At 46.2% G+C, this 13,707-nt stretch overlaps 1 protein-coding gene across 1 annotated transcript in view; it reads right to left on the minus strand.

Annotated features, from left to right (window-relative positions):
- The window catches only part of USH2A (usherin), a 396,442-nt gene that overhangs the window by 5,705 nt on the left and 377,030 nt on the right, over positions 1-13,707 (minus strand). Inside the window, exons 64-68 of the mRNA XM_075496427.1 lie at positions 7,264-7,473; positions 5,211-5,449; positions 4,394-4,611; positions 2,347-2,523; positions 1,256-1,339 (exon numbers count right to left, since the gene is read on the minus strand). Of these exons, the coding sequence (XP_075352542.1) occupies positions 1,256-1,339; positions 2,347-2,523; positions 4,394-4,611; positions 5,211-5,449; positions 7,264-7,473 (928 nt within the window). The remainder of the gene's footprint in view (positions 1-1,255; positions 1,340-2,346; positions 2,524-4,393; positions 4,612-5,210; positions 5,450-7,263; positions 7,474-13,707) is intronic.

Here is a 13,707-nt window from a genome sequence, read left to right on the forward strand (position 1 = left end):
TGAAATGAGTGATAAATTAATACAAAAGCAAACAACGTGAAATATTTTATTCCTCCTTCTCTGCCTGATAGAAAAAACAGCCACTCAGTTGGCTTTGCTCATACACAACACAAGCATAAGAAATCTCAGTGACAGGATTTCCTGGTTATTTGAAAGCCTGCATGCGAATCCAGACCCTTTGCTAAGGAATTTCCATCACCTTCGCTTGCAAACCTCCGCTGCAAGTTGCCTGTGGTGCTGAGCAAGTTTGCAGTACTCTCTAGGTACAAGCAGCAATCAAAAGAAAAAAGGAGCAGACTGTGGAAGGTGATGGATGTAGAGCAACTGGGAACCCTTTGTAATGCCGTTCCGGCAGCCTTGCCTGATATTCTGCAGGTGGATGGAGTGAGAACATGAAACGGGATGTAAGGGAAATGCAGTGTAAAGAGTCATTGCAAAGACAAGGCCCATCTTTTTTAAGCAGCTGAACAAGATTCAACTCAACCAATAAATAAATTAATTAAAAACAATACGTCAGTTAGAAATAGTTTGAGCTTAGCTTTGCTTCCCAGAAAACTGAGGAGTTAAAAAACCTGAAACTTTTTACTGGTAGGCATCTACTACGCAATGGAAAACAACTGACTGGGATGCCACCACACCAAACTCCTTCGCTTCCACGCAACAGGCAAAGGCCTTGTGGACAGAAGGGAAACAGCAGATGTTATAAACCACGTCCTGACAGCACCTGTATGACATTCTCATAAACTTGTTAGAGGAACACATCCCAGGTGAAACTGCAAACTGAGACTGGCAGGTTGGTCATCCGAAAGGGGCAGGTGGGTGCCTTTGTGCCCCTTGCTGGGGTGGGTGGGATGCAGGGAGGAGAGAGGATGTATATTTTCATTGTCAAACTGAGGAGGAATGTGAGAGGACAGGATAAGAATTCAACATAATCTTAATTTGGAGCTAAAATCTGGAAGAAAGCAGATCCTATTCAGGAGGGAAAACCACTACATTTTGGAACAATATATTTATGTAAAAATAAAAGAAAAAAATATTACTCATCTGGAGAGAGGATCTGACGCTGATGTAAAGGAACAGAAATCCACCCATGGCAAAAAAGGCACATTACCTACATCCCTCATACCCTAAAGACGCTAAGGGATCCCCTGATCCTGCAAGGAGAAGCCATCCTGTTTGGCATGCACGACATATCAGATTTCTACCACAAACACATAAAATTAATAGGTGCTAGGTAATTTCTTCACATACTTACCAACTCCATCTCCAGCGCTGTACTTGATGACCGGTGTCATGGCGCTCCCTTCATCGGTGATACAGGTCACTTGAAACAAAAAGGCTGAGCAAAAAGGTTGGAAAATACTGTCAGCAGGAGAAACCAAATTCTGTAGGTGCTGCTTTTTCACCATGACCCACCACCAGAAACGGCCAGGTCTGAGAAAAGCGAAGGCAGGCATAGCACGCAATGCATCACAACCCGCCTGAATCCCAGATGAGAGCCTCATAATCCCTTATAGATGGTTATTGAACTTCTAAACTATGAACCATGGCAGATCATAGGTAGTCACCACTATGATGTTGCTACAAATTACGTTGCTCTTTCACCACCCAATCCTCCCTCTTCCAATGAAACTGAAAACTCTCAATTTATTCATCGTTTTGCCCTAAATGCCTCATACTCCGTTCATGGCTGATACAAACATGTTAAGAATGTTTGAGTAAAAAAAAAGAAATGTGTTAGCATCATTGCAGTAATCAGGAAGGTAAAAAACAAATTACAAAATCCTTTGACATACAAAAAAACCCCAACGCTTAAAAACAGAAAACATTTTTCTTGGTTTTTTTCTTTCTTTTTCTCCCCCCGCTCCCCGCCCCCCCCCCCCCCCCGCCCCGTTGACAGATTTTCCTTGTATTTTAAAGATTGCAAATTTCTGAAAAGAGAAACTGCATTTTGAAACATGGCTGATTCCAAGAGCTACTGACTTAATTTGATTCAAATGAAAATTCAGGCTCCAGTCTTTTCTGAAGCTGAAGATTTCCATGCATTTCCCAGAGTGTAGCCCTGAAGGGTGGAATTGCAACGCAGCTCCAGGATTGGGAAAGCTCGACCCTCACAATGAGCCAGAGCAGTCTCACCCAGTCAGGTACAACGTTTAAGAGGAAGCTTAGCTCCAAGGATTTTTGTTTCAAGCATCTGCTTAGACGCACTTCAGTGTGTCTGTAGTACACTCCTGTGCTCTAGCTTCGGATGGCTACGGAGAGTTGTCCTTAAATTCAGCACACAATAATATTAATTTAGCTCAAGAATCTTTCACAGAGAGAAAGCTATTGGAAATTGAAACTCACTTTTGTCAGACGTCCTTGGTAAATACAGCTCAGTGTCAAAGCCACTGTAGATGCGTTGCCCGCTCTCGGTTAACGCGTATTCCTTCAGGCGACCGTTCAGTACAAAAGTGCGACTCCAGTCTATGTGGATGGTAGATAAATTGCTGACAACGGAGAATGGAGCCGTGTACCGAGGTGCTGCAAAAGAAGGAAAAAAGCTCATTTCTAGCCAACAGGCATGACTGAGTTAGTTATACAGCACAGAGAAAGAGACTCTGCATGATACAAGCTCTCTGTCACATGCTCTCCCTCTCTCTCTCTCATATACGTGTGTATGAGTAGGGAAGATACAAGGAGAAAAGAGAAAGCTGCTGTAGCATGCCAGTCTCTACATTGAGAAAGCAGAAATATGTCATATCTTGACCTAGAACTCCCTTCCTTTGCCTTTGTCTATGTGGTACAGACACTAAAACTATATAAATTAAATTCCAGCTTAAGGTGGGGGACAGGGAGGCAGAGGAGGTTGTGCAAGTTCAGCTGCAGCATGCTGGGCTGTGGGACCCAAACTGCTAAGGAGAGGACTCTTTTGCAAGCCCCAAGAAATTGCCCAAGATCATCTTTTAACACACGCACATGCATGAAAACATAGGGTTTCAGAAAAGCAAGAGCAGATGGCAGGCGGAGAAAAGAAACCCGGAACTCACTTCAGGGAGGAAGAGTTCATCAGTTGGGCTCAAGAGCTTGCTGACAAAAGACTGCGTTTAAGTTTGAGGTGGTCCTTTCTTGTGGCTTTGCCACTAAGCCGTGTGCCCAGTATATGCTGGCTTGTTATAAGCAAGCTGCTTGTCCAGGTGCACTTTGTTGCTAATTGCCCACTGTCACTAAAGCAAGCCTTCCAGGCAAGAGGAAGGAGACACTCAGAGTGACTCAGGAGACCTGGTGTGAAGAGGCCAGCAAGGCAAGAAAAGCAAGACTGAAAGAAGAGGGCTGCAGACCCAATGGGAGGGGAGGGAAAAATAGCTTTCAAACCCTTGCGTTCTGTATGTCTCACCAGTTCATTATGGATTTTCTCCACTTAAAAGTTCATTATCATGTTCCAGCTTTTTCATTTGCAATTTAATAAATCACAGCTTGAGAGATAAGGACCATTTTCTTTTTTTCAGTGATGACATTAAAGAAAATCTGGGGCTGTTCCACCTGAAATTTTCAGCTAAGGGTGTAGCAGATACATTTTTAGTAATTACTAGGCAGAACTACCACATGATGCAAAGGGGACTTTTAGAAAGGTGATTCTGAAATCCTGACACGAGACTATATGATAAAAAGTGAACATCCTCTTTACCCTGACCTGGCAGGCTGAGGTGAAATGCCCATCTCATCTGTTATGCAATGACTCTAGCTACAACACTATAGATCTTTTTAATAAAAGCTGATGTTAGACTACTACAAATTCAGTTTTGATGGGAAAATCTATTCTGACTGTAGGCACAGGTCCTGCATGTTAAATTTCTATGCAGACCATGACGTGGCCTTAAAGTACTGCCTGTGGTGGTTAGATAGGTAGCAACGAATTCTTACTTCATTGTCAACAAGGATCCAATCATTCAGATGACATCCAAGGAAAACTCTGTTGAGCCCTGGCAGAAGTGTGGCATGAATTAGGACAGTAAGATTGTTCCTGAAAAGAATCACCAGGTCTCTTTCAGGATCTCCACTTTTCCCAGGAATTTACGGCAATGTATTTATTACTACACATCACCCTTCTGGTAATGCTTGAACATTTTATGTTCTGCAGCTTTGCTGCCCATTCTCAGTAAAATAAAAGGTTTCCAGGCTCCCAAGACAGAGGATATGATATCAGATGATGAGCAAAGAAATATTTTTGAAGGAATGAGCAGTCAAGCCCCAGAGCAGAATTTCAATGAATGGGCAGCAGAGGCACAGTGACCAGAAGAGCAGGTTTCTGGGGACATCATCTTTCTCAGAGGTGGAGAAGTCATTTGGTGCTATGCAGCCCTGTGCATCAGAATTAGGCATTGCTGACCGGCGAGCCATTTCTCATACTCACGCTCCTTTTCCGTAGTGAAACCAATCCATTCTGAGGCACTGCTGCCAACAGAGTTGTAAGACACGACTCGCAGGTTGTAAGTTGTGTACGGTTCGAGGTTGGACACGTTGGCACTCTGGCCTTTTCCTGTATACTTCACCTCAGTTGGGCCAGGACTGCAAGCCTTCACTGCTGGCTGTAGGTTCAGGGGACAAGCCATATACACATGGAGCTCATAGCTGAGAAGAAAGTTGAGATTTTGATTAATCAAGAGCCTTAACAGCATAACGGCCCACCATACGTTTCATCCTAATTGCTGTATGTCTGGCTCCCAGAGAAGAGAATGGACCTGATCCCAGTTTTTCTCTTGGAGATTTTGGTTCCAACTGTAAGATGCCCATGAGCAATCGTGGTTGTCAGTCACACTCACAATGAAACTGTTGATGCCTGTTACCTTGCTGTTCACTTCTGCAAATCAGGATTTGCCTTAGTAACTACAAGGTGCAGCTGTCTCTTCGCTGCCAGTTGATCCCACAACTTTTTGGCTGTGCAACCACAGCCGTCAGGCAATTACCTCCACTCACAACAACTCATCCTCTCCGCCTTCCCCCCGCCCCCCCAATATCCTGCTCAGGAGAAAAGCAATCGTTACGTGTAAACACCTCCCAGATGGCATTAAGGCCGCATGGGATATCACCACCAACACTGGGAAGGAGGAGCGTGGCTGTCGCAACCATCCAGTGATCTCAGCCCTGCAATTCCAGCTCACGTCCAGGAAAATTGTTCTGCCACTGCCCCTAGCCGAGATGGGCAGTTTCGGCTGGGTGGCAGCTCCTACCTGGTGACAATGCCGTTGGGTGACTGAGGGGCGCTCCACTGGAAAGAGGCGTTCCTGGAGGTCACAGTGCGGATCTGCGGGGGGGGCTGCTCTGACGGCGGAGCTGGCTGCGTCGTGATTTGGGCCATGGGTCCTTTGCTGCAACAGTTGAAACAGGTGCAGGCCTCCACGCCAATAGAGTATGTGGTAAAAGGTTTCAGCCCATGTATTGTCTGCTGGGTGGCGGTCCCTTCTGACAGCTATAAAAATTAAGAGGGAGCTTGTCACAGCTTCAAGCATCACAAGTGCTAAATAAGAGTTATGGAGGTGAATTAACTCCAGAAGAAGATGGGCACAAGGTTCTGCATGTCCTTTAAGTCTGACATTAATGCAGCTGTTGTGTACTGGGAACTCTGCATTCATTTTTCTCCCATTACGAAGTTAAAGGGCACTGTTCAAAGGAAAAGACCATGCCATCAGTGGCCTCACAGACATCTTGAGTTGAGCTGTGACCACTGTATGTCAACTTGCAAATGTCATTCTCAGGAACAGAGAAACAGAAAACCTTTAAGGAGAAACTCTGGGATAAATGGTACTGAAGCAAAAATAAATTAATGTGGAAAATAGCTCCACGATAAGTGTGCTAGAAAATACTCATGCGTACCTCACAAGCTTCCTCAACGTGGGTACAGGAGGCAGCATTGGGCAGAGTGATACGAATGTGTCTGGTGGGTCAGTTTACTCAGACAGGAGAATGTGCTCTCTGGTAGGTACCTCTAAGTCGAGGGGCAACATGAGGCTGCTCTGCATTCGAACGGCCATGGCGCTGGGTGAGCCTGTTAGGAAACCCTCCTACGCTCGGCAAGGGAGACCTGGCAGTTCTGGCAAAGGAAACAGTGCCCTCGTTCTGAAACTGCTTGCAGGAACGGCCACTTCACCTCGTTGCTGTAGTCATTTGCGGGTATAGCTTCTTAAGCCAAAGAAATAAAAATATGTAGAAAACACCCATGAGGGGCAACATCTGCTCCCATTTGGCAGCATGTAATTTAGCAGAGGGCAGCAAAAAAATAGGAAGGAAAGAGTCAAGCAAGCAAAGGAGAGCACTTGGTACTTCTTGATGCCAGAGCCAGAGCCGAGGCAGCAGCATGGCAGGCGTGAGGGGGTGGAAATGGAGGGCCATGCAGGTACCAACGAGATGAACTGGCTGAATCAGACACAGCCACAGCCAATTGCACTGGAAGGAATAAATGTGTAACGTGCAACCGGTAAGCAGCTTAAGCTCACGGACTGGATTGATGACCTGGGAAGGTGTCCCTAGCACTTCCAAGCTGAGCAAGATGGGATAAGGGAAAAAATCCCGTACAAATATTTACCTACTTGTAAAAAACAAACAGATAGTGTTACAGACAAAAAGTATTCAAGTATTTTGCACTGATTTGGTGGTAACTGTTCCAGGCACCTTCCACAGCCCTAACCTCTCCCCACATCTCCCTATTTTATAACTCTGACGAAGCCCTGCAGGTTTCCTAAGCTGAGACCGGTCATTTCTGGACACCTAACGGTGTCTACGCCGAGACACCAAACACAGAAGAAGTTGCTTGGCTACTTGCACTATTCTTCAGTGTTCTACCATGAAATACTTCTTACCAACAAGAAAGATTTTAAGAGAAGCTCATGTACAGCACTTTTTTCTGAACTTCAAATCCATCCGAAGCACACAGTCATTTCCTAATGGCTGCAGTTTCCACCTGCACCATTTGGACTGGCGGGAGCTGTTTCGTTTGGACGGTTAGCCGCCCTGAACGATACTTCTCATTCCCCTCACATTGTCACAGCACAGCACCACGTCAGAAGTGTTTAATGATGAGGTTAGTTCCGTGAGAGGCACATTTAGATGAGTGAAAGCGCTGGTGGTGCTTTAGCCAGAAGAGAGCATTGCAGAGCAGTTAACAACTGGGGTGCAGGAGAGGAAGACAGTCTGCAACCACCAGTAGCAGCTCGTAAGAACAAAATTGTTGGAGCTGGAAAATACAAGCTCAAATGGAAGTACCGAAACAGAGTTGACAATACTCACCACCACATCAGTCCCTCTGCTGTTATTAGAAAACAGCCTGTAGATACTGACCACCCCGTTTGGCTTAAGAGGGGGGCTGATGTTCACCACAGCCACTGTGGACGTCACCGTGTCGAAGAGGGGAGCTCCCAGGCCCTCAGGAGGGGCAGGGCCCGTCCGGCAGCGGGACCAGCCGCTTGGCGTCCGGCCTGCTGAGTTCACCGACCACACCTTCGGCACACAGAAACGGAGCAACTGTTAGCGAAGGATTCAAGCCCGCAAAACATCCACAGTTAGCCAGGGATGCTACTGCAGCCATACTGACGCTGAGAAAAACGCAGCGCAACGACACCCATGCAGAATGTCCCTTGACTGCCGCCCAGCACCTGTGTTGACCCGGTGACTTTCTAACAGAAGAGTGGAATATTTCCCACTGCTACATTTAGGGAAAAGAAGCAGATTTTATGTCTCAGGCAGCATGTGTTCATGTGTCTTCTTCATACCTGATCCCCAGACTCTGAATTCCCACCACTGTCTGTGTCACACCACGCAAAGAGGACTCCTTGAGAAGCTGTGGTCAACAGTAATAATGTTTTCAAAGACAGACATCTGAGCAAAAGTCCTGATACCTAGTCCTGCCAATTTCTTCCTTCTACACTTTATGCACGTATGCAAGCAGCCCCGACGAATTCAGCCTGGCACTGTGTGACACTTAAGTTACGTTCACCTTGACTGAATCGCACAAGCCAAACTCTAGTTACTCTTTAAAACCAGAAAGTTTTACAGGAACATCCCTCTCTTAAATTAGTAATGTATTAGTCATTTGGCAACATTTTCAGTAAGCCATAATATAAATAAAGCCTATTGAAATGTATAGTTAAGTCAGCATCTCTAATTTATTTTCACAACAACATTTGCTTTATTGCATGAGCACAAAGGCAATGGCTTCAGTTCCAAGATTTCAAAAATTAGCAGCTTGAATTAGGCCTGATTAAAAACCACATGTCTCTATGAACTATGCCTACTGATTTTGTCAGCTTCCCAAAACCAGAGTGATCTGCAGACTACATAAAACTCAGCGCTTATTAAACACACTCTCCAACAAATCTGCATGAAAATTAAATTTTGCTTTCATCAAGGAGTGAATAAACATATGGAAGGATGTATAATCTTATTTATCAAAAACCATTTGTATAATTAAACACGAATATCATAAAAGGTTGCCTTAGGTCATCATTTGCATGAGTAAGTAATTTGTAGAATGTCAGGTACAATAGACAGAATAGATGGATGCGTGAGTGTATAGGGTTAAATTAGGCTCAATATTAGCCAACCACATAGTGATCAATCAGAATGATAGATCTAAATGGCAATACAAGAGGACTGTCTGAGCGATTTTTAGTATAAGTCTTCCTTAGTAAGCTTTCACATCGAGCGGTTCTAACTACAGTAAAACACGTTCTTACGTGATCTACTCTGGGCAGAGGTCCTGGGGAAGTGGATGGTGGGTCTATGCCTTAAAAAAAAAGGAGGTCTAGAAATAAGAGGTCTTCAAAACCGACCCTGGAGTCCTTCCAGCTTGCAATATTAAGTTCCAAGACCACAGGACACTTCACAGGGAGCCTGGGGAAGGACAAAGTCCAAAACCCACCAGACTGTCTTTGAGGACTGTGGTTCTGCCAATTACAAAGTTCCTGCCTGCTCCTGTCAGTAACGTATAGCACTATCCAGTGAAACACTACCTAAGTACAGATGACACCCTACGATAAAAAGCTCAGCCAAAGCACTTTCATTTTCAGTGAAAATCAGTAATATATCTCTGTTGTGAACTTTTCAGAAAGTCAAACTCTGTTCACTTTACTGCAGTAGGTCAAACCCTCTATCTCAGTTCAGTTCCAGCTGCTACAAAGATTTGCCCACAGTCGTTCATTTCAAGGGACATATTTCTTTGTGGAAAGAATAAGCCACATATGGAAAGAGCAGTTCTGAGTGTGCCACTGGCATCGACTCAGCACTGACCTGAGCTCAAATGCTCCAGTTACATCCAGGCTGTGGCCTTAATGAGCACGGAGCGTAACAGTGTCGGACCCGACCTGCCGAGCAAGCTGCCCACAGCAAAGCTGAAGGTGATGAGTTAGGAACAGAGGCTTCCTGTGTAGCACAGCAATTCAGCCTCAGAATGGGACCCCCTAGGAATTTTGGAGGAGAGAAGCATACGACTCACTTGGGAAGCAGACACCTCGCTAAGGGTTACGTGGAGACACCTTCCTCCATCGATCCCTCGCCTATCATAGGCGCCTATACCTTGTCTTTCAGAAAACAAGCCTTATTTCAGACAAACAAGGGCTTTTTCTTTCAAAACACTGTCTTAGGACAAGGGAAAAGGGGATGCTCATGCCCTTTCATACTCCAGCCAAGTGGTCAAAGGACTCCTCCAGGAGGCAGGTGATTTAGGTTCAATCACATGCTCCAATGGAGGCAGTCAAGGCTGCCGGCCCCCAGAGTGGGAATGCCCAAGAGGATGACCCGTCTTTGTACTTGGGGTGCTCCCAGTGCTCCCTTTGGGGCTGCTTCACTGTGCATGAACACAATGAAATCAAGGTTGGCTGGGCAGAGCACGAGCAAGCGGGAGCAGCCATGGTTCCCCAGCCCAGCCCCTGCCCTGGGAGGTGGTGGGGAGCTGAGGTTGCGGTCCATCCCCCAGGCCCCACAGCCTGTCCCTCTTGAAGAAAGGCCGAGGTCACGGCCGCATGTGTGTGGGCCTGACAGACAGGCATGCTCTGAGCGTGCCTTCTATAGACAGGCAGCAGCTACTCAGCCCTGCCAAGACATGTTTCCAGCAGAAAACCCCTAGGTGTCTGTGAAACTCTCTAACGCCAGCTTCTGAGACGGCTGTGACAGCTAAAGAGGACTTCTGAGGATCTAAATTCTGGATTTACACTGACCTAAGCTGGATTCCCCTAACTCCCTCTGCTTCTGCTCAACCATCTGTAAAAGGATGGATGGGTATAAAAATATTTCCCTTTGAGAATCGCCATCCAAGTAAATCCTGGTCGGCGTTTGGAGACTCGGAGCAGTAAGTGCCCAGAACTGACTGCAGATGGAAATGCTGATGTTTAGCCACTTCTTTGCATGAAGAAATGGGACAGCATGGCAACAGAAGCCACGATGAGGAGCGCCTGTTAAAGTCGGAGGTTTGGTTATGGCTTCTCATCAAGTCACAACAAAACAGTCACGGATGAAAGCTGTTGCCTGGCTAGCCTGGTTAAACTGAAATTTCACGGTTTGGACTTTTGTAAAAAACATTTTGGGCTCACAAAAATTCCTTCTAAATTGCGATATAATCAACACACACACACACACAGAAATTAACTGCATTCATATAGAAATGTAAAGAGCTTAATAGGCAGCAGTATTACCTGGTGCTTATAATGTAAGAAGATTATAAAAAAGCACACAGGAATGTAGGGCAAACAAGAAGCAATCACATCTCAGGGATGTGTCGAATGGCAAAACACAGAGAGCAGAAAGCCAACAAAAGTTTCTTATAACTTGACTTTCTGAATGTACTGCTTCCAAAAGCATTAAGTCTGACATCATGGTGCATGGCTCAGCACCCTGCCAAAAGATGTGTGGCTGTTCATGGCTGCACTGTCCCAAAAAAGCCAGGAGAGGGCTCCGAAATCAGCTACACGGGTTACTATTTAAAATGCTTTATCAATCTGCTGGCCCCTGGCCCAGACTGCACTTTGAAGTGGAGCCAGGGAGAGAGGGGAGAAACCTCTCCGGAGGCCGTATATTCGGAGGACTGAAGAATTCCAGTTACAGGTAACTAAGGCTGGTTTTTTCCATCATAAATGACCCTTCACACATCTCTGCTCCTGGAAGAAACCAGTGATCAGCCGTCGCTCAAAATGATCACAGGACAACCTCAAGGTTCATCAGCACAGCAAGAAGGGGCAAAACCGACAAGGAGCAGGAAGGGAAGTGCTGAGAAGGTGGCCGCAGCCTTACCACAGTGAGACCAGCCTGGTCAAGCTTAGTAAAGCTGAGTAACGACTGCTCCCCTAAAGGGCAACAAAATCACAACAGCCCTCAGGCGTAGATGTAAAAAAAAATCATGGTATTGTAGATGCTGACAGTGGGAGAAGCCCATTAGATGACTTACTCCATCCCTGAGCCACACAGGTTGATCTGCTGCGGCACTCTGGAAACCCCTGGTCCTTACTGAGGAAGCTATGTTTTAAACTAAAAAAGAAGCTTTCTTTCATCAAATTGAGATATGTGAAGGTATTTACTCCATACAGGACGTACTAATGGGAACTAAGGGAAACAGCTGGATGTATGCTTCCAGAGCTCCTCCAACACTGCCGCACAAGAAAGGCACTGGAAGAAAAGCAATGATAAACCAGGCAAGCACTGTGGCCTCACCATGATGAAAAAGGGAAGGTGAAGAAGCTGCCAAAACAAAGCACTCAAATTAACCACCCTCAAAGGACAAAGATAGTCCAGGATTAAGGCAGAAAACACAGTGCGAGGCCAAAAGTTCCCCAAAACAAAAAAGAAGCAATCCCTTGATCACACGACTCTGATTACGTGAAGCAGCGCGACCACGGCTGACTGAGCAGCGGTTCGGCAGGGGACATTGTGCGTGCGCTAGCGCCTGCCAGCTCACAACACTCACATCTCAGACCTGGATCAAACAATGTGACAGGTATTACGGCTGCAAACACGGGGACCAGCCCAGAAGTGCCCAGGTGGGAATCCTCTCCGCTCCTGCAAAGGGGAGCCTCGGGCAGCTGACAGCCTACGGAGAAAGAGAAACTCTCCCTTACTGGAGAGATCTCCTTCACTTCTGCTGAAGGGTGGCAAGGCAGCAGCAGGCAGAAGGGTGACCCGGCTGGCGGTGGCTTGCCTGTCTGAAGGCAGCAGTCTTGAGCTCCTGCTGACTTCCCGGGTCAGGGAGAGCTGGGATCCTCTGCTTTGCACGGAGGCCAGATGCTTCTCACCATTCCTGCTTGCAGGAAATGAGCAGAAAGGAGAGCGAGCCAAACAGCTGACCACGACCAGCCGCGGCTCCTGGCTCCCCCCATGTCCTACAGGCACTGTGCGTCATACTGCTTCGCACTGCGCTTAATCGGCAGTCCCTCACGGTTGCCTCTGTGAGGGACAAGGTCTCAGCTCTGTACGTGGCAGCAGCTTGCACTGAGCTCCTACAGACACTCAGAAAACAGCCTCTTGCCTTAAAAAAGTCTCATTAGTAAATCACTACCTACCTTCAGCTTCGAGCACTGCTTAGAGCTGTAGGGCAGTTAGGTAGCGCAGGAGGTTCTGGGGAGCCGCAAGGTCAGACCAAGCCACCCCTTTCACACGTGCACATAACTCTTTACTCCTGAGCGTAAGAGCCAGGTAGGACTTGGGTCTCTGCCCTTAGGGCATCCACGGCCTGCACGTACCTGTGACTGCTGGTCTTTCCAAAACGAATTCAATGCTGGCACTACTCGGTGCGTGCCAGGAGAGACAAACAGTGGCAGAGAGGAATTCGTACCACGCTCTTCTCTTTCTAGAGTTGTTTCGTGGAGGTCACAAAGACACAGCACTACTTTGAGACTTTGCTTTGGATTTCTTGACTCATATTTGTTCAGTTTCTAAGCCTCCACTTACATAACCGCAGAGTTTTCACAGTGTAATTCTCTTCCAAGAGAGCAGGACATTTTAGGGGTCTATAAGATATGACATCAGTAAGTTCAGAAACACAGCACCCAATTTTTTGTTGTGTTTGAACAGCGGTCTGCAAGAAAACTGAAGAGACCATAATCTTGGCTGATTAAAATTAGAGAAAACCAGAGCAGCTCCCTCTCACCATCGGTTGCAGCACCCTTCACAAGTCTTTCTTCTCATCAGAACTGACCGGTGTGCAGCCCAGGTAATTTGGAGTTACTCACGCAGCGTCAGCACAGCGCAGAGCACAAAGCTTGTCTGCCGACATCTAGCATTCAGCATTAGGATAATATATTCACATCTGGGCACTGCAGTGTCAGGCAGGTATTAGCAAAGTAGAAAGTTTCAAAAGTGGTTGCAGTCTACAGGGGACAGAGCAAAGGCAAGGGAAAGAAAGTATGGCATCCACTCATGGCCAGGGGTACAAAAAGGTAGTAAATAAACGTGTGCTTTCTGATTGCCCATCTTCAGATCCTTAATTTTTCCTCTTCAACATTCAGTTAGCATCCTTAGGGAGGCCATAAACATATAATGGGATAGAATTTAGGTTCAGGCTTCTAGCACTGTGATAATTTGAGCCTCTTAACATCGCTATTCATCGCCATTGTTCAAATGCTAATAATAAAAGTACTAAACCCATTCTGGGGAAGGGAAAGGGAAAGACAACAGGCGAGCGCTTTGGGACTTAAACAAAATTACCAAATTCTAAAGGAAGCTCGTTTCATATAACATAGTATAACACCA

The sequence above is a fragment of the Mycteria americana genome, chromosome 3, assembly GCF_035582795.1.
Source record: "Mycteria americana isolate JAX WOST 10 ecotype Jacksonville Zoo and Gardens chromosome 3, USCA_MyAme_1.0, whole genome shotgun sequence".
NCBI classification, from domain to species: domain Eukaryota; kingdom Metazoa; phylum Chordata; class Aves; order Ciconiiformes; family Ciconiidae; genus Mycteria; species Mycteria americana.